Below are 22,817 nucleotides of genomic sequence, written 5' to 3'. Positions count from 1 at the left end.
CCGGTCTTGGAGCTGATTTTGGAGCTCTGGCAAACGGTGCCTCCGCTTGCCGGAGAAAAGAACCTCGAGCTCAGCCGAGGGCCACATTTTTTATTCAGCTGGCGCTGCTCGAAAGCGACGGCAGCCAATTGTTTGCGAAGAGAAAACAGTGTTGGTGGACCCGAACAGTCAATCCGCCGGCTGAAAGAGATTCGCTAAACGTCCGCTGCTTTCTTTCTTATATTTTCTCTCTCCCCCATGTATGCATTTCGCCGGCTCTCCGCCCATCACTATACTTGTTGCCCTCGCTGTTAACCTTGGCCAAGAACCTACTGGAACTCCCAAATCGGAAAGGAAAGCAGCGAGCTTTCGCGTGCGCCGTCCGCCGGGTACGTCACCGACAGCCATGGACTTCGACGAGCACGACGACGGCGACGGCGACGAGGAGATGACGCCGATGCCCGTGACCTCGAGCTACGACGCGCCGATGCAGCCGGGGCTCGGACTGGCAGGCGGCGGTGGGACCCCGAAGCCTGGGGACTCGGCAGGCGGTAGCTTCAGGACGCCAGGTGGCGGCGGGGGAGGAGGTGGAGGTGGGGGCGGCGGCGGCGGCGGCGCCAGGTATCGGGAGTGCCTCAAGAACCACGCGGTCGGCATCGGCGGGCACGCCGTGGACGGCTGCGGCGAGTTCATGGCCGCGGGCGAGGAGGGCTCCATCGACGCGCTACGCTGCGCCGCCTGCGGGTGCCACCGCAACTTCCACCGCAAGGAGTCCGACTCGCCCACGGGCGGCGTCTCGGCGGCCGATCCGGCCGCCGCCCTGTCCCCTGCTGCCATCACCGCCTACGGCGCCGCCGTGGCGCACCACCACCCGTTCTCCCCCTACTACCGCACGCCCGCCGGGTACCTCCTCCACCAGCACCAGCAGCTGGCGGCCGCGGCCGCAGGGTACATGCACCGCCCGCTCGCGCTCCCGTCCACCTCCCACTCGGGGCGCGACGAGGGCGACGACATGTCCGGGCTGATCGGCCCCTTGATGGTGGCGCCCATGGTGGGCATGTCCCTGGGTTCCGGCGGCGGCGCGTCGGGGTCCAGCGGGTCCGGCAAGAAGCGGTTCCGCACCAAGTTCACGCAGGAGCAGAAGGACCGGATGCTGGGGTTCGCGGAGCAGCTGGGGTGGCGCATCCAGAAGCACGACGAGGCCGCCGTGCAGCAGTTCTGCGAGGAGGTCGGCGTCAAGCGCCACGTGCTCAAGGTCTGGATGCACAACAACAAGCACACCCTGGGCAAGAAGCCATGATCCCCCGGCGCCTGGTACACCGTCATTGATCGCATTGCATCATCGATCTCCCCAGCAGCTTAACCCCTTTTTTTCCACCTCATTGCCTTCTTTTTTTTAGCTAGAAAAAAAATGCAAGCTAGCTAGGTTCATTCGTAGCGACGAGCAGCAGTTCTTGGATTTAGCTAGGATGGAGGAGACGGCCGTTGTTCTTTTTTCGCCCTATTTTATTCTGGTTCTTTGGCTGCGTGTGTTGTTTCCTGGTAGAGGAGATGATCATGACGTTGTTGGTGTTGGGAAGGAGGAGGGCAGGGCATGGCCATTTGCCGGTTTGGATCTTGGGAATGTACTCGCTTTTGTGTTGCAATTGAAATTTCTTCGATCCTGTCTGGGGATTTGGGTTCATTGGATTGTTTCGTCCTTTTCTCTCGTGCTTGGGACTTGATGAGAACCGGGATAACTTTACTCCCCGGTGAGGCCTCATGGGTCCGCCTGGCCGGCTGGCCGGCCGGCCGGCTTTGGCAACAGGAACTAGGGCAGAGGCAATTCATCATTCATGAGAAGCGTCTGTTCCTAGTCTCCTACAGCGGCTGCAAACGCAAGCCTGCAGCTGCCATGCATGCCAATTGCGAAGCAGCAGCAGCACTGTTGCGTGCCCTTTCCTGCATCAACCAAAGTGTTGTGGGAGTAGGCTGACCACAGCGGAGGGAGCAAGAGCAAATTTGCTCCCTTCTCGTTTTCCACGCCCTCTTTGTCTATAGTGCCAAACAGTACATCTATAATGTCAAATAGTGTATTTGCTCCTTCATTTGCTTCCTCCACTATGGACGGTCTAACTCGAACTATCATTACAGTAACTCGTTCCTGATCCGTACGTTTCCACAATCCGATCTGCTCCTCTACTCTTCACCATCTTCCTTTTCTTTTAAAAAAAAGAAGTTTGCTGACAACTCATCAACCTGGACCGGCTACACTGTTGCGACGTCACTGCTCGGATCCGTACCATTGATGATCCTGTGAGGCTATGTCCAACTATTCATCATCCCCAGCTCCTCCAAACATACTATTTATTATATTTTACTACCTCCTCTAAAAGATTCATGCCCTTATAACTCATTCTCTCCAACTATATACTATCACTCATTAACTAACTATTTATTTATTGTTTTTGAATTTTGAAAAAATCATATAGTAATTGTACTATTATAATACACATTATCATGTTACGGTGCTCAAAAGAAATTAATATCGTGAAGAAACGGTGTGATTAGAATATAGGGGGAGTTGAAACTCACCTTATATATATATGAGGGTATATATATGAGGAGAATTTCAACTCCCCGTGTATAATGTAGCTTTGGAGGAAACCGTTGGATGGAATTTCCCCAAAGCTACCCTGGCTGTGTTTAGATGAGGGGAATTGGGGGAGAAAAAGTCACGTCAGTCACTGTAGCACACTGTACCATTTTTCATTTGTTTGTGGTAAATATTGTTCTATCATGACCTAACTAAGCTCAAAAGATTCGTCAAGCAACGTACATCAAAACTATGCAATTAGTTTTTTTATTTAACTACATTTAGTACTCCATGCATGAGTTATTTGCTATATTTAATATTTTGATGTGATAGGAGATGTGATGAATGTGATGGAAATTTTGGAAATTTTGGTGGAACTAAACACACCCATGTAGGGTGGGGGGGCGGTTCCAAGAACCGTTGGAGCAAGCCTGAGCAGCGAAAGCAGGCTCGCAGTAAACGCTGATGCTATGCGCGAGGCCGTAGCTGCGAGCGAGCAGCCGGGCAGGCGATCAATGGCGGGGACTTTTGGTGCCTCCGAATTCAATGAAGCCCCGTCGTCGTCGTCGTCGTCTCCTTCCTCGCTTTAATTAGTTCCAGCATCCTCGTTTCGACCGACCTTTCCGCGGCTTGCTCGAACGCGCGGGTTGCCGACAGTTCGGCATTCAATTTCGGCTGGGCCCTCGGGCATTTATGGCCACCTTCTTCGCCATGCGATATGCTGCTGCGCCGGCGTCCATGGCGGCTCCGGTGGCAGGGGACGGAAAGAGATCGGAGGAGGAAGAGATGAGCAAACTAGCCTTTCAAGCCTCCCTCCCGTCGTTCTGGAAGAAAGGAAAGCAAGACCGCAAGAGGAGACGACGACGATCTCTCCCTCTCCGCTTTAGTTTCCCTCTCTGGCCTTTTCCGCGCGCAGCCTTTCTTCGTTCCAGCCAGGCGTGGCTTGCGGACGCCGGCTGCCTGCAACTGCAAGTACCGGCAGCTCCCTCCTGCGCCGGCTTTCCGCGGCGGCCGTCGGGCGGCTCGCCGGGGCCGCGCGCGTCCGCCGTCACACGGTGAGGCGTGAGAACAACTGGGCACTTGAAAGAACGCGCGGCGCGCATGCGGTCACACTGCGGAGCGGCGGGTGGTGGTGGTTACCTTTCCCGTCGCGGCGTCGCCTCCCCGTGCTGTACTTTGGCGCGTCCCGCCATTATTGAAGCCCTCCTTTAATGGCCGAACCAGGGCGGCACGCACGCACGGCCACGGGGGCGGGGGCGCGTGCCCGTGCCGGTGCCCGTGCCCGTTCCGTGCGGCGGTGGCCGGTGGGCGCGCGCGCAGAATCTCTCTAGGGCGCAAGCTTTTGTTCTCTACTGCAGAAGCGAGCGCGGCGGGGAGGGAGGCGGTGGAGGGTCCGGGCGGGCGAGTGGGCTCTGTAGATCGGCGTGGACCACGGCGCCGATCCGCGCCGCGCGCGCACGGGGGGTCCCTCGGCGCGGCGCGGGACACGCCACGGAGCGGGGACCTTGCGCGCGCGGCAGGCTGGCTGGCTAGGCTGCCGCAGCGGCGACGGCCTGGCCGCCACAGGACGGCGAGTGCGTTCGCCTGCGGTGGGGGCCGGCGCGGGGGATACGCCGCCGAGCTCGGGCTGCGTGGTACCGGCGGGATCCGGCGACGTGCGGCCGTGGTCCAACGCCATGCCGAGGCCGGCCGGACGCCTGGGGAGAGGTGGTGGCGCCGTGGCGGGTGTTTTTTTTTTTTGAAAAGTGGCGGGTGTTTTTACCTTCGTGACAACGCCTGCAGCTCGTGTTTTGGCAGCTGGGCTAGCGTGTCGTTTGATGGCACTGGAGGTTTGTCCAGATGTTGCCAAAAAGCGCAGGTCTTTTGTTGTGCATGCTCCACTTGCCCCCAGCAACTTTGTTACGATGTTTTGGAGACAAAGATGTGTGTTCAATTTGAATGCTTGGGCTGTCCATGCATGGTGTGTCGCATGCATTAGTGAGCCAGCGAGTCCTTCAAGTAGTGTACACAAAGCAGCTGGAACCAGTAACCAGTACGTCCTTGGTACCAGTTAGATAGCGCTGCTTCTTCATTTTGGTCTTCAACTTTGTTTTGCAGTTACCTTGTTCATCAAAAAGTGAAAACGGGATGAGTGTGTGGAATTCCAGTATAGGTTACGATATTGCATGAAAAGGTAAAGAGAGTATGTCTGGTATTGTGCGCTGGTGATGTGAATACCCAATGCCAACAAGCAGATTAGTTCACTTGGATTCTTGCTATACGGAGTTGGGTCTGAACACTTCGCTTAGCGAGACAGCAGGTATCCAGATCCAGCGGTCAATGCCTACCTGGGCAGTTCGGTAAGTACTGCATCATCTCATGTGAAACAGTAAAATTGATGCAGTGGAAAAGCTGAACTAGCTGCCAATAGTGGCATTCGGTAATATTGCAAAACTACTGCCAGTTGATGTGCAAAAATAAAATAAAAAAGTTTATTTTATTCAGGTTATCGATCAACCAACCTAAATATGCCGTACAAGATTTTGGGGGCATTTAGTTTCCAAAAAACTTCCTACGGTAACTGTCACATCAAATCTTCGGACACATACATGGAGTATTAAATACAGTCGAAAAAAATAACTAATTACACAGTCTAACTGATTACCACGAGCTGAATCTTTTAAGTCTAATTAGTCTATAATTGAACATTAATTGTCAAGTAACAATAAAAATGTGCTACAGTACCAAAACCCAAACTTTTTCACCAACTAAACACACCCTTTGCTTCCTCATTCCTGAAAAGGAGTTTGGAGGGAAAGGTATATGCACTACAGGATTCCATTCCACCTGTTTACCGTGTGTCGGAGGGACATGGTAAAGGGTCAAAAGCACACGGCAAAAAGTTTACTATGTGTAATACACGGCAAACCCCGCACAGCATAGATCGGCCACCAAAGGGAATTTGTCGTGTGCTTTTTTTCGAGGCACACAGTATATTAACAGTTTTCGGTAGTGATGGATTCAATCCTTACAAAAAATATCACACTATCAACATTTGTTGGTAGGAATATGAACATTCATGTATATAGCTTACAAATATTTTCTACTTGTGTTATAGAAATTAAAACATTAGGGTCTGACATCATCTATTTGTCGACAAGCGGTATAAATTATCTGGGGTGTGCTATTGCCGACTTGTTTTTACATTGCACTGACTTCATGGGCTGTGTTTAGATCCGTAAAATAATGGTAAAAAAAGTCGCATCAGACACTGTAGCACACTATAGCACTTTTCGTTTGTTTGTGATAATTGTTGTCCTACCATGATCTAACTAGGCTTAAAAGATTTGTCTCGTCGTGTACATCAAAACTATACAATTATTTTTTTATTTATCTACATTTAATGCTCCATACATAAGGTAAGAGATTTGATGTGATAGGTAAATAGTGAAGTTTGGAGAGAGAAATTTTAGAACTAAACACAGCCATGGTCTACTTTTCCCCCAACTATTGTGTTTTTTTTTGTGAATGCATGCAAACAAGTCTATGATTAGCTGTTCACAAACAATATAATAAGTAGATTTATCAATAAAGATCGTTCCATTAGTGTATATTAGATCTTCGTTTTGTAAATACATTTCATACACGGTCAACCTGCTCCTTTTATCTGGTGTAACACCAAGTAATATGCTTGTGCTGCTGTATTTAACTGCACATGACCACAGTTTGTGCATTCCGCAAGGAAGTCCTGTTCAGCTAATCGGAGGAGCCAAGATCGAGTAGCATTTATAATCAATTTTCTTCTTTTTTAATAAAAAAGGAGGACCCGAGACATTGCCTGCATGCATATAATAATTAGAAGTTAGCCGTAGTCAGTGGCATGGGAACGATCAAATCCAAATTTTTTTTCATAATCTAAAAAAACTAATCAGAAGTTGCTTTGCTTGAGCTTGGTGCTGTTTGGAGTTGAAAGTTGAAACCTCATATTGTGTCCATTTATCCGTGAAATGTACTGTTAAGTAACTGCAGGTCGTCTCTAGTAGTGAAATGTCAGGGACAGGCGGACAGTGGCATCCCTGCACGGAGTGTGCTGTTGACCCGGACATGCTTTTCGGTCAAGGCATGACGCGTGCCATCACCATGCCTACGTACTATATAAGGCTGCTCCTACCACTGGCGCACGTCATGACACAATGCCAACCTGGCGCGCGCCCTGACCCGACGCTTGAGAGGTCGCGTGCTCGCAGTCGCAGGCGGTAGCGACTAGCGAGTAGCGACCATTCCGCCATTCCGGCAAGGACTCGCGAGGTCAAGCTTGCCACTTTGCCTCACGCACACGCAAGCAAGGGAGCAATTCCCTTGACACGAGCCGACCGCAGGCTCGCAGCAGCATAGATCGACACCATCGGCTGCTGCATTGAGATTGAAGTGGTCCGATCAACGATCACTCGCCTACTGCCGTTTCCGGGCATTTTTGTGTTCCCTTCCAAACGTACGCCAGCGTAACGAAGCATCAAACCAAGTGTTTTGCTGTTGCATTAGCACCTGATTATGACTAGGTTTGCAACCAGGATCCCAGTTCCGTCAAAAGAGGTTCCTCCCATCTCGTCTGTCCTCTGGAGGAGTGAAAGACTTTTTTTTTTTGAACTTGAGGAGGAGTGAAAGACTGAAACAGCGAGTACGTAGTAGCGACAAAACGAGGAGCTGGCCCTTTCTCCGGCAGCAAAAGTTCTCGGGCAGGACGAAAGCTCGGAAGCTGGGGTGGGGGGGCTCTCGCCCAGCCTTTCCGTCCTTTCTCTCCGTCCTTCGGCGAGCGCCATGCAGTCGACACGGCGTCGGGGCGGCGGCCATGGATTGCGTCGCACAGAGAACAATGAAGTAGGCGGAGATGATGCCTCGACTGGCGGCGACCTCGACCACCTCTGGAAAGAGGGCGAGGGCGGAGCAAAAGGGAACACGGGCGAAAGCCCGAAAGGGCGTTGGCGCCCTATAAAGGACCTCGACCACCAAGCAGCGCGGCGACAGCGGTTCCATTCCATGGGCCGGCCGTTTGGCAGCGCCCTTATGGTTCCAAAAAGCCCAGGCTCAGCTGCTGCCGGCCTGAGCCTGACTTTTACCTCCCCGCTCAACAAAGCTAGAGAGAGAGAGACGGCGGTTGAGAACTTGAGGCCTTGACGACGATGGCGACCGACGATGATGGCACGCAGCTGCTGCGCGAGACTGCATGGATACAGGCCACGGCATAGCTAGCCAGCCACCTGCTAGGGCCACCTGATGGAGACAGAGAGCCTCTGGTCAAACGCCAAGCAGCAAAAGATTGTGCCCTCGATAAAACAAGACCGCCAAGGCGCCAAAGCCTGGCGCGCGGCATACGCCAGGCCGGGCCGGTCGCGTCTTTAGGCCAAGCACACGCAGTTCGCCAGCTCGGACGACGGACGTATCGGGCAGCGGAAAGCTAGCCAGTGAAAGGGACAAAACGATGCGCCAGCCGCTGCACCCGGCGACCGAAGCACCTGCGCGCTCGCTTTCCGGCTTTCCCTACCGGCGTCCCTGACGGCTGAGTGCTGACTACTCGTCGGCGAGGAGGAAGGCTCCGGCCTCCGGCCGCGAGGTGCGCCGCCCAACGCTGCCATGCGACAAGCCCCCGTCAGGCCAGGCAGCCAGGCCTGGGCCACGGATCTCACACACAGTGCCTGTGAGATGAGATCCGCGTGTCTCTCGGACGGATTCGTCGCCCGGGACGCCGGGCACGGCGGTGCGGATATGACTGTACACGCCCGCCCGCACCGCGTGCGCTAGGGCTGTTCGCTCCAACGCCAAAAGCGAAGCAAAAGGAAACCTTGTCGTCTACAGTGTCCTCTGCTGCCGTCTTCCCTCAACCACAGCAAACTAACCCTAAACGAAGAAATGAGGCAGTAGACGACAAAGCTGTTGAACACGTGATGACCTGAGAGCTTTGATCCGTTTCAGATGAAAAGAGGTTCTATTATTCACTTTGGGTGTGTTTAGTTCGCGAATATTTTTGGGTCTAACACTTTCGTTGTTATTTGTCAATTAATATTTAATTATAGACTAGTTATGCTTAAAAGATTCGTCTCGTTATTTACAGTTGAACTGTGTAATTAGTTATTTCTTCCAACTGTATTTAATGTTTCACGCATGTGTCCGAAGATTCGATGTGATGGATATTGTAGGAAAAATTTTGGGAACTAAATAGAGCCTTTGTTTGCTTGGCTGTGACTGATAACTGGCACTGATTTGTTATAAAAAAAGTACTGATGGCTGGCTCGTGATTAGTGGCTTGTGCTGATTTGGTATGAGAGAAAAATATTGTTGGCTGACAAGTCAAGTGAACAGAGTAATTATTATTAAACTGGTCTAAATGACTCACCTAGGAGCCTTCCCTGTGTCATTTCAGAGAAGTTCTTTTTTTGTGTGTGTATGGGGGGGTTCAATTTTTTCCAAAAAAACAAAACAAAACAAAATATCGTTGTCCATCGTATCTTTGTTCTTCTAGTATCTCGGCTCCGCTTTTACGTGGTGGGCATTTCCAAAGAGACAGCCCTGAACCATTGTTGCCGCTTAGGACTGGGCTTGGGCCTACGGAAACCCTGTGTTTTAAGCCGAACCGGCGAACAGTCATATTTAGGTCCGGCCTGCCTAATCAACAATGCGGGCCCCGAGTTGCCTTTTTGATGTGGGCCATGTTTCATCCGGTGCTGGGCCTACCGGCCTGCTAAGTTCCCGCCCCACTTGCAAGAAACATCATTGTGCAATCGGCTCGCAATGATGGGGATCCTGTGTCTTCCGATGACCTGCAGGCTTTCCCGGAGCACGCGTTGGGCCCAGGCCAGGCCTGAGGCCTTCCAGCTCGTGCAAGCCCACCTTTCCTGGCCCATACCCGGAGGAGCACCCCTTTTTTTTTCTCGAGTTAATTTCCTGAATGCCATTGAAATATATAGTCAATCCCTTGAATGTCATTGAAATTTATAGTCAATCCCTTGAATGCTACTGAATGGCAATGCAGGAATTTTTTTTTGTGTCTATGACATGTGGGGTTAATAGTATTGAAGGAATTGGCAAAAATTTTGATGGCATCGAGGGAGTTGCCCTCTCTCCTTCCTCCTAGTGCTGTAAAGCCGACCTCCGACGAATGTCTGAATCTGAATCATCCTGCTCGCGCTCGGCAGATGAGCATGTCGCTCAGACATAGCGCCATCTTTTCGCGCCGTGCAAGGCGTGGTGGGTGCGCCGTGCGCGGCTGTGCCTCTGGCAGCGGCTGCCCGGCCGTTGGCGAGCAGGAAGACACTCCGCCACTGCAGCCCCCGTGGCGACAAGGCCAGCCGCCGGCGTGCGGCGCATGCGTTGCGTCCTTCCTTCCTGTGTACAGCACGCACGGGCGCAATACTTGTTAAAGCCCCCGTCATCTTCTTCCCCGGCCCGAGCCGGGACAGGAGCGCTGCGTGCCACTGCGTCTGAACATGTCGAGATTCGAGAAGCACGGGGCACGAGGGTCTCTGTACGCGGCTCGGCTTTGGCGCGGCCTGCACTTTTTTGCAGCGGGACTGGCTGAGCCCTGCCCTGCTCTGCTCCTGTCCTACTCTTTGCGCCGTCGTGCAGCTCGGTCTGGCTGCTAGGGTGCGCGTGTGCGGTGTGCCCGATCATGTTCGGCCTCAACCCTGCGCCACGCGCGGGACGTCTGGCTCATCGAACGAGCTGTCCCGCGCTAGCTCCACGGCCGTCCTCTCCAGCCCGGTCCTGCCCGCCCACCGGCGCGGCGCAATGATCCCCCGCCATGGGCGACGATCGCAGGCGATCATTGTGCAGCCCGGGTGGCGGGTGGTGGTCATCGATCGGCTCGCACGGACACGGACCGATCGCGCGCGCGCGCGCGTCGATCAAAGCCGCTCTGTTTCCGAGGCGCTGCGTGCAGAGCCGGCCCGGCCGGCCGGCCGCTCCCGTCCTGGTCCCGGCCGTGCGGACCCGTGCCCCGAGCCAAATTAAAATTGCGACTTGTTTAGCCGCCTTTTGCAGGCCGGGCGCGATGATGATGGCCCGGACAACTCCGGTGATGAGCCGGGCGGACAGCGGCAGCAGATTACCGGCGCGGAACACGTACGTACCCGACGAGCCACCGTTCAGCTTTGGGCTCTGCCCCGGCCGCTCGTGCAGTTGTTTTCGTACTTTGGCCCCGTAGCGGCGGGGGGATGCGTGATCCGGCACGGCGATTGCCGGAGCATCAAAAAAAAAAAAACTCTGACCGGGGTACGACGACCCCCATCATATTTCATTCAGAGACGCCTTCGGCGACTGCGCGCTCCGGCCGGGCGCGGTCAGCACCGTGCCTGGGACGCGCGCGCGCGCGCCTGTCTCGACGCGCGGTTCCACCCCTTGTTCGCCGGTAAGTAAAGTACGGTAAACTTAACTAGGCCGCCGCGGCAGAGGGGGAAACGAATTGGTTACGGTTGGAGGCAAGCGGCGGCCAGCTGCCAGTGCCAGCCCTGCGTGCTGCGAGCCTGCGACGCGGCAGGGTGGCGAGCACGCGCTGCATGCATATGGTTCCTCCCGGGCCGCCGGCCGCCGCGCTGGGGAAAGGTGGCCGGCCGGCAGCTGGCCGGCCTTTGCACGCCCGCCCTTGTACGCACTTGCCTTGTAGAGTTGCAGGGTTTGCCGATTCCGTCCGGGCGAGCGGCTCGTGTTCGTGTCTGCCAGGAGCAGGGGGGCAAGGGGCGGCGTACGTGTCGCGATCAAGTCATCAAGACCGATCTCGTACGTAGACGGCTAAAACCCTGTGGTCCAAAGTCCTACAGTATTTTCGTGCTGCAGAGATACCACAATCTATTTCCCTCGGCGTAGATCTCTACACGCCGAGCTGTCTGTATGTGAATTGTAAAGGATCAGCATCACGAATTTCAGGTATAAGTTTGGCCAGGAGATGAATGAGAACAGCATCCACCACCAGGGGCATGCTAGTCCGCGCGCGCCCAGCAGCTTTCGTGGCGCTCAATCTCCGACATGAGGTTTTTTTCCTTTTCAGGTAAATTTTTATTCCACCTAATTTTCTAATTTTGGAAATTTATGATTTGTAAATATAATTTTTAAGTATAACTTTTGCACATCTTCACTAAAGATAAATTTTCATCATAACTTTTACAATGTACATAACTTTTACACATAACACTTTCTTAACAACTTGAAATAATAAATTTTTAGCATAACTTTTACGGTACATACAAAACTTAATCAAATAACTTATAGAGGATATTTTTTTAGCACAAATTGTATGACGACACTATGAGGAAGATTTCTCACACAACATCTTACGCACTAAGTGTATCGTGCAACTTCTAAGCACAAGTCTCGATATAACTTTTTATTATAATTTTTATATAAAAGTTGTCATTAAAACTTCAGACATAAAAAAGTAAAAGGACAAAACTGGAAAGGACAGCCATGATAACACTTAAAAAAAAGTAAAGGGGAAAACAAAAAGATGAAAAGAGAAAAAAAAAATATCTGGACAGTCACGTCACTCACTTGGGTGCGCGGCATCATAAAAGGAAGGAGAAGCCCCTGTTGGATCGATTGCTGAGAACTCAATTAGGCCCCGTTTAGTTCCCAAAAATTTTCACCCAAAAATTTTCACCTCCCCTTTGAACACATGTATGAAGCACTAAATGTAATTAAATAACAAAACTAATTACACAGTTTGGATGTACACGACGAGACGAATCTTTTGAGCCTAAATAGGGCATGATTAGTCATAAGTGCTACAGTAACCCACATGTGCTAATGATGCGGTCAAAGGCCTCAAAAGATTCATCTCGTGGTTTCCAAGTGAGTTCTGAAATTAGTTTTTTAATTAGTGTCCGAAAAACCCTCCCGACATCTGGTCAAAGTGCTGACGTGATATCCAAAAATTTTTGGGGAAGGAACTAAACGTGCCCTTAGCGCGCGATTGCGCAATTGGATTCTTGTACTAGTCTTCTGCATAGTCTGCGCAAGGGGCCCCGCTCGTGGGGCAGCTGATTAGAGCGCGCGTCAGGAGAGACTTCCAGCGCGGGATTTGAGACAGTATGTTTGTTTCCTTTTCTGCAAATATTTTAATTTTTTTTGGAAAATTATAATTTCTAAATACAACTTTTACATAAAAATTTTTACACACATCTTCTGAAAGATAACTTTGCATCATAACTTTACGATACATACAACTTTTGCCTATAATTCTTTCTTAGCAACTCTTTGAAAAATAACTTTTTAGCATAACTTTTGTGATACATACGATTTTAATGCATACATTTTTTAGACAAATATGGAGGATAATTTTTTACCACAACTTGTATGATGTTATCTTTATCAGAAAAAAAATGGTACAAATTTTTTACGCACAAGTTCATCACACAACTTGGGAGTACAAATCGTCGGTATACTTTTTTGGTAGATTTTTATGAAAAAAATTGTCAAGAGAACTTCAACACATAATAGAACATTAAAAATCTGAAAAGAAAAAATAATAGCACTTGCACCACCTAATGGGAAAAATAGAAATGAGAAAAAGAAAACAATGGAATACGTGGGTAGTCCATGTTGGTGACCAGAGACAGCTTCTTCATGGTCAAGTCGCGCGCTGGGAGCCACCTAGCATAACGGGCCGCACCACGAGCAGCAAACTAGGCCGAAAAGAATAAAAAAACGAACCGGAAGGAAGAGGAAGGCGGAGGGCTCCCGCACCTGTCGGATCGATTGTTGGGAAGCCAAGTAACGCGCGATGGCCAGAATGGATTCTCGTCCACCACCATCAACACACGTTGCAACGCACAACATTTGGCGCCTGATTTCAAGTCCGGGTAGTAAAGCAAAAAAAAGGTGGATTTTGGTGAAAGTTAAAGGGTTGCATTATCTTCTTCCCTGTAAAACCTCATACTCCCTGTGAACCATGCAAGCTGCTTGGATGGTAAGCGGAGGTGTTTTTAGCTTGTACCCCTATGTTTAATGTAGAATCACGTGTCTCTTTTTTTCGCGACCGTGCCTGAGCACGTTTTTTGTTAAGAAGAAAGCAGTTACAAACACAATCTTGATGTGGCCAAACAAAACTTGACCAATACAAGAGCACAAATGACTAAAAACAGAGAAACACTGAAGAAACACACACACAAACGAGAAAACACAAAGACAACACAGAACAGCAGCAAGCAACATCCGGACCCACGACCCTAGCCAAAACCACATAACTGAACCTGCTAAAAAAAACTACACCGCCCAAGGTGCGAAGATCTGCAACACAAGCAAGGTGACAAAGTATCCACCCGACTAACCAACAGCGGCGGCAAAGCATCCGCCCGGAGAGAACTCGAACCAATGACGACGGCGGCAAAGCATCCGCCAGAGCAGCACAGCGGCAAAGTATCCGCCAATGAAGAGAGGGGCAGCAAAGCATCCGCCAACCGACGACCAACGCGACCCGGACGATGTAGAGGAAACTAAGCGAAGGCAGGCGCAGAAGTGGATCCTCTCGGAGAAGAGCAGTCAACCACCATCGACAAGAGCTTCTAAGACAACACCTCTAGGGAGGAAGCGACGCAAAAGGCGCCGTCGTCGTCCGACCAACATGGTCTAGGTTTTCACCTGAAAAGCTCACTGAAGAGAAGGGCATAGGGGAAAAGAGTGACGCCTTCAACAAGGTAAGCGACGCCCTCGGATGACGCCATCACCGGCCCGCAAAGTGAACCAAGGCTTTCGCCTTCACCCCGATCCCAACCCAAAGCCGATGACAGCAGACTTCGCCGCGCAGGGGAGCACAAGCCGAGTGGGTTCCTCCACGATGTCGCGGCTGAAGGGTAGAGAGAGCCAATCACGAGTCTCTTGATGTGGCTATTTATTCAGTGGCGGCCGACAAGCCCCATACCGACGAGATCTCTACCATTCATCGGTATCAAGATATACGGGCAAAACGAATGTGAGTATTTGTATTTGTATTTGTGGCCATGTTATATATTTATCAAGAAAAAATACGACGCATCGAGTATTCATGTATTGAAAGCAAATGTTTGGATAGAATGTGCCATCCCATTATTACTACATTTTCCTATTCTTGGGCTCCAAATAGGCACTTCAAATGCTATTTTTGCAATAAAATGTATAAAACACACTAATAACTAGTGGTGAAGTATTCTTATCTCACCTTTTTCCTTAAGAAAAAGAATGACCCTCTTTTCTTTTATTTTTTTCTAGCATCTAAAGCATGTTCTTCAAGTTTAACCTTTTAATTTACTCTATGTTCTTATACTATACCCCCAAATGCATATATGAAAAAAAAAGACTCTTCATAGAAAATACACTCAGGATTGATAGCTATTTTATTAGAAATAATATGTTTATAGATATTGTTAGTCAAATTACTATATTGAAGACTAAGTTGGTGTCCTAATGAGTTTTTATTTGTTAATAGAGGAAGCAAGATCTCTTAAATTTGATTATCCTTCATTCATGTTGCTTTTATAATTTCTAAAACTGAAACCGAGCGGCAGTGAACCATACTATATCTCCTGAGCAGGATCCAATCGGCATGGGAATTCAGATTCGTGATGCCCCTGAATGATGTACTCTAGACGGTGGAGTTTAACAAGGAGACAGATGCTCAGCACTGATCTGGATGGTATTGTAAGTTTGTGTTCCCAATGCTCCTCCTGACAAGGTCCCCCTTCTTTTAATTCCTAGAGAAAGCAATGCCCATGGTCTTAAAGCAGACGAGCAGTCAAACAATATAGGCAGGCAGCACAGGATTAAATAAAAAATAAAATAAATGATGAAGCATAATGTTGATCAGTTGTATATTAGTTAGTATCACCGGACTCAACCTACTTCCCCTTTTCCTGGGTTCTGTTCTCTTCATTTTCTTATGCTACCCTGTTAATTTATTAGTCTTGGATCAAGAATTTTTTTTGTCACAAAATATTTTTCATTTTCACCTACATTTTCTCTTCACAATGAAATGAAAAAAAAAGAATGCTAGAAACTACTGCAAACAACTTATCCAACTCTCCAACACAAGCAGGTTTAGTGCCTAGTTCTTGTACATCTTGCCTACGGCCTGGTCCCTTCACCACCCATTATTCTGACCATCATCATCTCATCGATCTCCTCCAGCTTTGTGCTCCTGCAAAGCCATGGTTCGCCCCCTTTGTGCCTGCTGTCTACCCCTCCACACAAAAAGCTCAGCAATTTAGGTGTTGTCCACCTCACATCTTTATTCATCAACTTCTTGCCCTCTCGTCGTGTCAAAACGCCCTCCTTTCCGCCTCCATCTCACACAGCAGCATTTGACCTTTTTCCTCATCAAGATGATTGGCTCGGTAAAAAAAAAAAGAAACCAAAAGCAGACTTGTCAATTCGCTCTGATCATTGGGCACGCACTTTGACCGGTCAGGGCGAGCCATCATCTGCTGGTGATTTTTCTCCTTTTGCTGGTCACCGGGGAGGAGGTAGCCCCATGTGGGGCAACAGTCGCCGCTGCCGCGCCATCGTCGTCGCTCTTGTAGCTCAGGCAGCCAGCGTCCAGCACCCCTACAGGGCTCTGCGGCGCCGGGGAGGCCCTGCCGCTTGCAGGTTTCGGTGGCACAGTGTTCATGGCCGGGGTCGCCATGGACTGGATCGCGCCCTGGCACCGCAACACCCGCTCCTGCAGACACAGCAGCCGGAGGCAACAGCTCATTAAATAGCTCGCCGGGCGAGCTTTTTCACACACAGGCAGACACACGGGGAGTGAATGCGTTTCACGCATCTGTACCCGGAGCCAGCGTTTACGCAAGTACGGCTGCGAGATTTGAGCTATGAATGTGTGGGATCTCGAACTATAGTAGGGAATGAAATGAGTTCGCGTGCATGAGGGCGTGCTTCAAATTTCAGTGTACCTTGTCGACATGGGCGCAGGCGGTTTCAATGCCTGCGACGACGCCCGCTTCTCCGACCACGGCGGCTGCCACGGCGGCGGCGATCTCTGAAGGCCTGAAGCCTATGCAACCGGTGCCTGCTGCGGAAGTGTGCAGCAACAAGTATCGATCAGATTAGTACGACGAAATGGTGTGTGATCCACACTGAGTTCGCGGGCAATGACATGCTTTGCATACCTCTAGCTGCACACAAGATAAGCTCTGCCGACTGAAAGAGCCAGCTTCTTGGAGCCCGAGTGCCGCCGTTGAGCTTGTCTAGGAAGTAGTCCAGGTAGGAGAAGGGGGTTACGGCCTGCATCCTCCAATTGAGGGTGCTTAGAACAAGCAGCTCCATTCTCTGGATCGTCTTCGCCTCAAACACATACAGGGCATCTCCAACCTGATTTGCACAATTCAATCACCTTTAGAACAAGAACAATGTGCATCGGCAATGCAATGCCTACAGGCAGTTTGCCCACCTGAAGGTCCAAGGATTGTGGGACAAAGGTTTCCTCCATCTTGGCGGCCAGAGAGAGGCACGCAACGGAGAGCAGCTGCGTCATCCAGTCCTTGCCATCCTGAAAATGACGTCGGTAACAAAAGGTTAGCAAATCAAACACTCGCTGATATTGATAGCATTACCAACTTCGTGAGGAAACTAAAAGAATGCTGTTGTGGTTCTTACCGGCAGCTCGTACCGTGAGAGGAAACGATCAAGGTAGTTCACAGCCAGGTAGGCAGTAACAGGACCAAAGTTGTAGTATGTGTAGACCTGCAGAGAGATCCCATGTAACAGCAAGTTAGTAACCACATGGAAAATCAGCATAGCTGTAGAAACTTCACGTGAACTGTATTCAGAACTTCTGCCGATAAAGGATTTTTCGTGGTTCTAGAAATAGTACATTTTTTTCTCGAAAATAGAAAAAGTACAATGTTGAATCAGACACTGCATCTCAGTATCTCGTGATTCAGGAAGCGGACGAAAGGCCAACTTTGGCCGAGATGGTCCCAAGTTTCACCCGGGAAAAATGGTCACGGCATATCTACAAGGCACGTTACAACAGAGTGCTTCGCTGTAATCACGCACAGTAGTGAAATCATTGGCATAAGTTACTTGGATACATGCTAAACGCCAACACTATACGACCATGAAAGGTGGACGCGAACGATTAAAGCACTCAGCAAGTCAGCATTGCAAAGGATTGAAGAAGAAACAATCTAGGCAGAACAAGTATCGTGGAAGTGATTGAGTACAGAAACTAGAAACAGATGCATCTTTTCTATTCTAAAGAACACAAAGTATTAGTAATCAATCAATCATGGAAAGGGAATGCGTTCTACAACCTCCAAAGCAATGGGCAAAAATGTTTCCTTTTTTCTCCCCCACCCCTATCCAACCACGCCACAGACACTGAGATCAATCAAGAACCCACCTTCCAAATCCAATCGACGCCCTCGCGGCGGACGCAGAGATCGACGCCGTCGCCGCCGCGCAGCCGCTCGCCGTAGTCCGACCTCGGCATGTGCTCCGGCTCCCGCTCCACCAGCCCGGCGACGCACTCCTCCGACTGCGGCGGGAACAAATCCGCGCCGAAACCGTCCGCGCAGCCCGGCGACCGGCCCCTCTTCCTCCCCGCCGCCACCTCCTCCGACGCCACGTCGTCCTCCTCGTCCAGGCACAGGATGCTGCTGTGCTCCTCGGCGCACAGGAGCATGGACGCGACCGCGTCGTAGCAGCTCGGAGCCATGGCTTCTTCTGTCACCGGCCACCGGCAAGCCAAAGACTGCGCCTTTCCCCCTCCCTCACCGCCGTAATCTCTGCTCCCGCTGGGCGGCGGTGGCTGGTCCGCGTGTGTGGGTAGCGAGCGAGGAGCAGAGTGCGCTAGTGCCGAGCGGTCAAGGACAAGGCCAAGGGAGGGGCAAGACGAAGACCGGAGGAGGAGGAGGAGGCAGTGCCGTGCGGCTGCCTGGCTGCGCCCGCCCCCCTCGCGCTTTGTACGCCGAAATTGGGACAGCCGGAGCGGGAATGGAGGAGCCAGCAGCGGACGGCAGTGAAAGGCGAGCGTTTGCCGTGAGCCCGGGAGCGCGGCGGGAGACCCCGGACCGTCCGATCTGGGGATCGGCGGGTGCGATTGGACGCGGCCAGAGGAGCGACAGCCCTCGGGGACCCCTTCGCAAGGGTTTACCTAAATTGAATCAGAGTGTGAACTGCGACTTTGAATTGATTTTGAGTGGAAGTAGATTTCAAACGGTCAACTGCACCTTATGAACAGGCTTGAAAACATATTCGGCAGTAAAAAATGAAGTATTCCTCTCCTTAATTATTCTTCGAAAGCATACATTCTTATAGATCCATTTGTCACTCGTGATCACTATTTAGACAGACTTGTGTGATCTAGAAGATCTATATCTCATCCTAATGTGGCCTAGACACAGCCTAGACACGATATGATCAAAATCAACTAAATTTTCAACAGTTTTTGCTGGGTTAGTCTTGCATAAAAAAATTCTTATAAGGTTAGCATCACATCAAAAACATGATGGTGATAAAGCGGACAGTCTTCACTTATAAGCCAGTTAAATGGCTGGACCAAACTCTCAGTGTCTCCAAAAGTACAATGATATCTTATTATCTTTTATAATTCCCGCATAATATTTAATTTTCATTCGATCACACAAATGAAACTCAATAGCTACAATGGAGAACAAATGGATTTTCAAAAAATTAAAAAGGAGTACTCACGTGGTTTCATAGTTTACTCTCTTTCTTCATTAAATCATTGTATGTCATCACTTTTTGTTTAGAGCGTGGAGCTACCGCTAAACGCGGCGATTGAAAACCTTGACTATTACCATGTTATTGTGAGCCATCGCTAGGAGGCGCTCATATAATAGATTGGGTATTAGGCTAGCCACCTTCTCTCTTGCTCTTTCCTCTAGATTAACTCTCTTACTCATATGTACCCTACATTGCACTTGCTCTTATATGAGAGACAGCTTATTAATTGAAAATGAAACTATCATTGCGAGTAACCTCATCGACGCAATTGCGACCACACGTTCGTTGTGGTATCAATGAAGAAAGGGGTGCTGTGCATCAACCACAGCTAATGCTGGAATACATGATGGAATATGGATAAACTATATGCGGCGGCCAGGGCACGGTAAGAATTCCGTTTTCTCAAGAATTCGTTCGGGCAAGCATCTCATCTCACTTAGTAAAAAAGTACCAAGAGTTAAGCGCAAAATTAAGGGAAACTACCCAGAGGAGCGAGCAAAAAACAACCGGTGGAGCGTCGACAATAATGCATGGCCCCCCGCTGCGTGCGATCCCACACCACGCACGCACCTCGCTTGATGCACGGACGAGACATCCTTTATAACCCATGATTTTGTTTCTCCATTAAGGCCGATGCACGTACGTACGTCTCCTGTACGGCGGAGTTACTAATAGCTCGCTGGAGGAGGTAGATAAGGCTACGTACCGAAGCCCCCGTACAGAACGCGCGGGCAATTAGCGTCACCAGCGGTACGAGAAAGCAGTGCACTGCATGCAGTACACCCGTACCGAGCGAGCACACAGATCCCGCGCGCCAGGACGGCCGGCCCGATCACACGTTATGCTCTCTGTCGCCGGAGTTAACGCTCGCTCGATCGCGCGTGGGGGGAGTTTTCTTAGTTGTGGCGCGAGCGCTGCTAGACATAGCAACGAACGGTCTTAATACTTGCAGTGGAGGGCATCGTCTTCAACCTCCAGCCACCGGCGAAGTGGAGGGCGGGTGAAACGGCCTGGGCAGGAGGTGGGCGGGGCGGTCGGCGGTGGGAGGCGGTGGCCTTCTTGTTTTGGGGTTGCTGGGTTCGCCGGAGTTCCCCGGCTATAGAGGGAGGCCGGGGGGCGGGCGGCCGGCCCGGCGGAGGTGGTGGGCGCAGGGCGGCGGGGGCATCGCCGGCCGGGCGGTGGGGGACGGCGGTTGGGCAGGGTCGGGGCGGGGGCGAGCTCCGGCGACGAGTGGAGGTTTGGCGGTGGGGAGGCCGACGGGGGCGGAGCGGCGCGGTGGCGAGTCACCGCTGGTTGCGGGTGGCGGTGGGGTGCCTGTTGTGTGGAGAAGAAAGAAGAAAGAGAAAAGGATGAGAAGCTAAAGGAAGAAGATAAACAGTAAAGAGGTGTCTTCAGTCGTCGCTACCCGTAGCGGCGCTCACGCGCTGGCTAGCGGCCCCGCGTGGGGGCGCTACCTTGGCTTCGCAAGCCCCAGCGCGCGGCATCATGTCATCAAGCTGTTGGCGTCGTGGCAGTTGGTGCGTGTCCTGGCAGCCTGTGTGGTTGTGGCCCGGTGAACCGACGGTTAACCCCTCTGCAAATTAAATTCGCCTAGCCATCATCTCACGAAGCGAGCAGTAACGACGCAGCGTTAAAACGGGATCTGGCTAGGGGTGGCAAATTGTCTTGAAACTCAACTCACATAACTTAAGAGCCGGGTTCTAAAAGAGCAGAGTTCTAATTTTATATATATAGTTTTAAGCTAAAAAAATGTATAAATGCTAAATTGGATTGTGAAGAAATTAATAGGGCAATGATCCATTACCACCCCTAGATCCGGCTGGAGTAGTGCGTATCACGTGCTAAATGCTGCTTCGAGCCAGGGTGCGTCCATGGCTCCAACAACAAGCCCCCCTCTGCCGTGCTAATCTTACCCCGGCAACGGCATGCCACCAACTGTAGTGCCGACCACACGGAACGATACGGCTTTCGCTACCGCACGCGCGCGCGACTGGATGCGCCCGCGCCCGCATCGATCACACGTACGTCCGCGCCCGCGCCCTGGCCTGCTCCACCGCGCCGTACGTCCAGTCTCCTCGCTCGACGGACCGTGTCCGCGCCGTGTCTTTTACCCCGGCCCGGCCGAGCGGCCGCTACGTACCTTCTCATCACCAGCCGGGCCGGCCGAGCTCGCGTACGTAGCTACGTGTACGGCATGCATCCGTCGCTTCCCAGGCGGCGTAGTACTTGACGTACGTGGGCTGTTCACGTACTACGTATGTACCTGCTGGACCGCGCGGTCCACGCCGTCCGGCCGGGCTTCATGTGTTCTCACCCACCTGTACGCCGATACGCGTACGGCGGCGTACGTACATGCCTGTCTCGGTGAGCTATAGAGTGTCACGTGTGGGCGCATGCAAACGGCCTATTCCCGCGAGGGCCTGCCTGGGGCAGCGTACGTACGTATGTGTCATGTGCTCTCCCGTCCGGTACGTGTCGCGTAAGAACGACGACGAACCAGCCGGCCGGTGACGTAGGTTAGTAGGTATGCACGCACACGCACGTACGCAGTGACGGATCGGAGCTTGCATGGTGTGAGCAGTCTCGGATCTCGGACGGTCGTCCGGGCACGGACGACACGGCCGTTTGTTTCGGCGGCTTACTGGCCGTGACCGATGGGTCGTGGTAGTGCTCGATCGATCGAGTCGGGTACGTAGTCAACGTACCTCTGGGCTCTGGCTGGGTCTGTCACGTGTGCCTGCCTGCTGTTGTTCTCTCTGGCTGGTTAGCTTACACTTCGTTACAATACATTTTGAATCCTGTACTCCTACATGACCGCCATGTAATAAAAAGGGAACGGGTAATAACGACAACTATTTAAGAGGATAGTACATACTACTAAAGTAGCTTAATATTTGCTCTTGCAATTGGATTGCGATCTGACTATTATTAAGGTTCTTGTCCCGCTGTACCTCTTTGATTTGCTAGAGAACATTTACTACTTGGCCCTTGTTTAGTTGCAAAATTCAAAATTCCAAATCTATCACATCGAAAAAGAATCTTATATGCATGAAGTATTAAACTTTGATAAAATAATAAACGAATTACATAATTCGCTTGTAAATTGCGAGACGGATCTAATGAGTCTAATTAGACTATGATTAGACACTAAATTGCTACAATAATTGCTGCAGTGCATATGCTCTAATGATAGGTTAATTAGACTCATTAGATTCGTCTCGTAGTTTACAGACAAGTTCTGTAATTAGTTTTATAATTAGTCTATATTTAATATTTTAAATGTGCAAAGATTCTATTTCAAAAAAATTACGGACGCAACTAAACAAGTCCTTGCTATTGCTACTAGAATACTATAATAGAATCATTCAGGGTAGGGAAGAACCTGGCGCGCAGCTGAGAACCAAATTGGCCGCGCGTCGTGTTTTGACATGGGATAACTCTACGTCTGACACAGATCATAGTCTAATCCAACTGAGCGTTCCCTGCATCGATGTTCAAAAAGATGTTCTAGACAAGCATTAGGTCTAGATCTGGCGCGGCTCTCGAGCCAGAAGAGAGAATGCCGCTCCAACCAGGT

General features: G+C 50.9%; 2 protein-coding genes across 3 annotated transcripts; one reads left to right on the top strand and one right to left on the bottom strand.

The window, feature by feature from the left end:
* The first annotated feature begins 256 nt into the window (after positions 1–256).
* On the top strand, positions 257–1,663 carry LOC120677503 (zinc-finger homeodomain protein 2-like). The gene has a single exon (XM_039958653.1). It carries the CDS (start codon positions 386–388, stop codon positions 1,277–1,279), a length of 894 nt encoding a protein of 297 aa, XP_039814587.1. The 5' UTR covers positions 257–385; the 3' UTR covers positions 1,280–1,663.
* A 13,761-nt stretch (positions 1,664–15,424) lies between these two features.
* Positions 15,425–18,504, bottom strand: LOC120679868 (cyclin-D4-2-like). Of its 2 annotated transcripts, none has more exons than XM_039961532.1 (6): positions 17,895–18,504; positions 17,147–17,233; positions 16,941–17,039; positions 16,660–16,861; positions 16,444–16,559; positions 15,425–16,211 (listed from the first exon to the last, which is right to left on the bottom strand). In XM_039961532.1, exons 1-6 carry the CDS (start codon positions 18,207–18,209, stop codon positions 15,969–15,971), a joined length of 1,062 nt encoding a protein of 353 aa, XP_039817466.1. In that variant the 5' UTR covers positions 18,210–18,504; the 3' UTR covers positions 15,425–15,968. The 2 variants fall into 2 exon arrangements, with proteins under 2 accessions (XP_039817466.1, XP_039817465.1); XM_039961531.1 differs by having other exon boundaries at positions 16,444–16,562; positions 17,895–18,503.
* Between the last annotated feature and the right edge of the window lie 4,313 nt (positions 18,505–22,817).

The sequence above is a fragment of the Panicum virgatum genome, chromosome 6N, assembly GCF_016808335.1.
Source record: "Panicum virgatum strain AP13 chromosome 6N, P.virgatum_v5, whole genome shotgun sequence".
NCBI lineage: Eukaryota > Viridiplantae > Streptophyta > Magnoliopsida > Poales > Poaceae > Panicum > Panicum virgatum.
The sequence above is the reverse complement of the archived record's forward strand: the minus strand, read 5'-3'. Positions and strand labels throughout refer to the sequence as shown.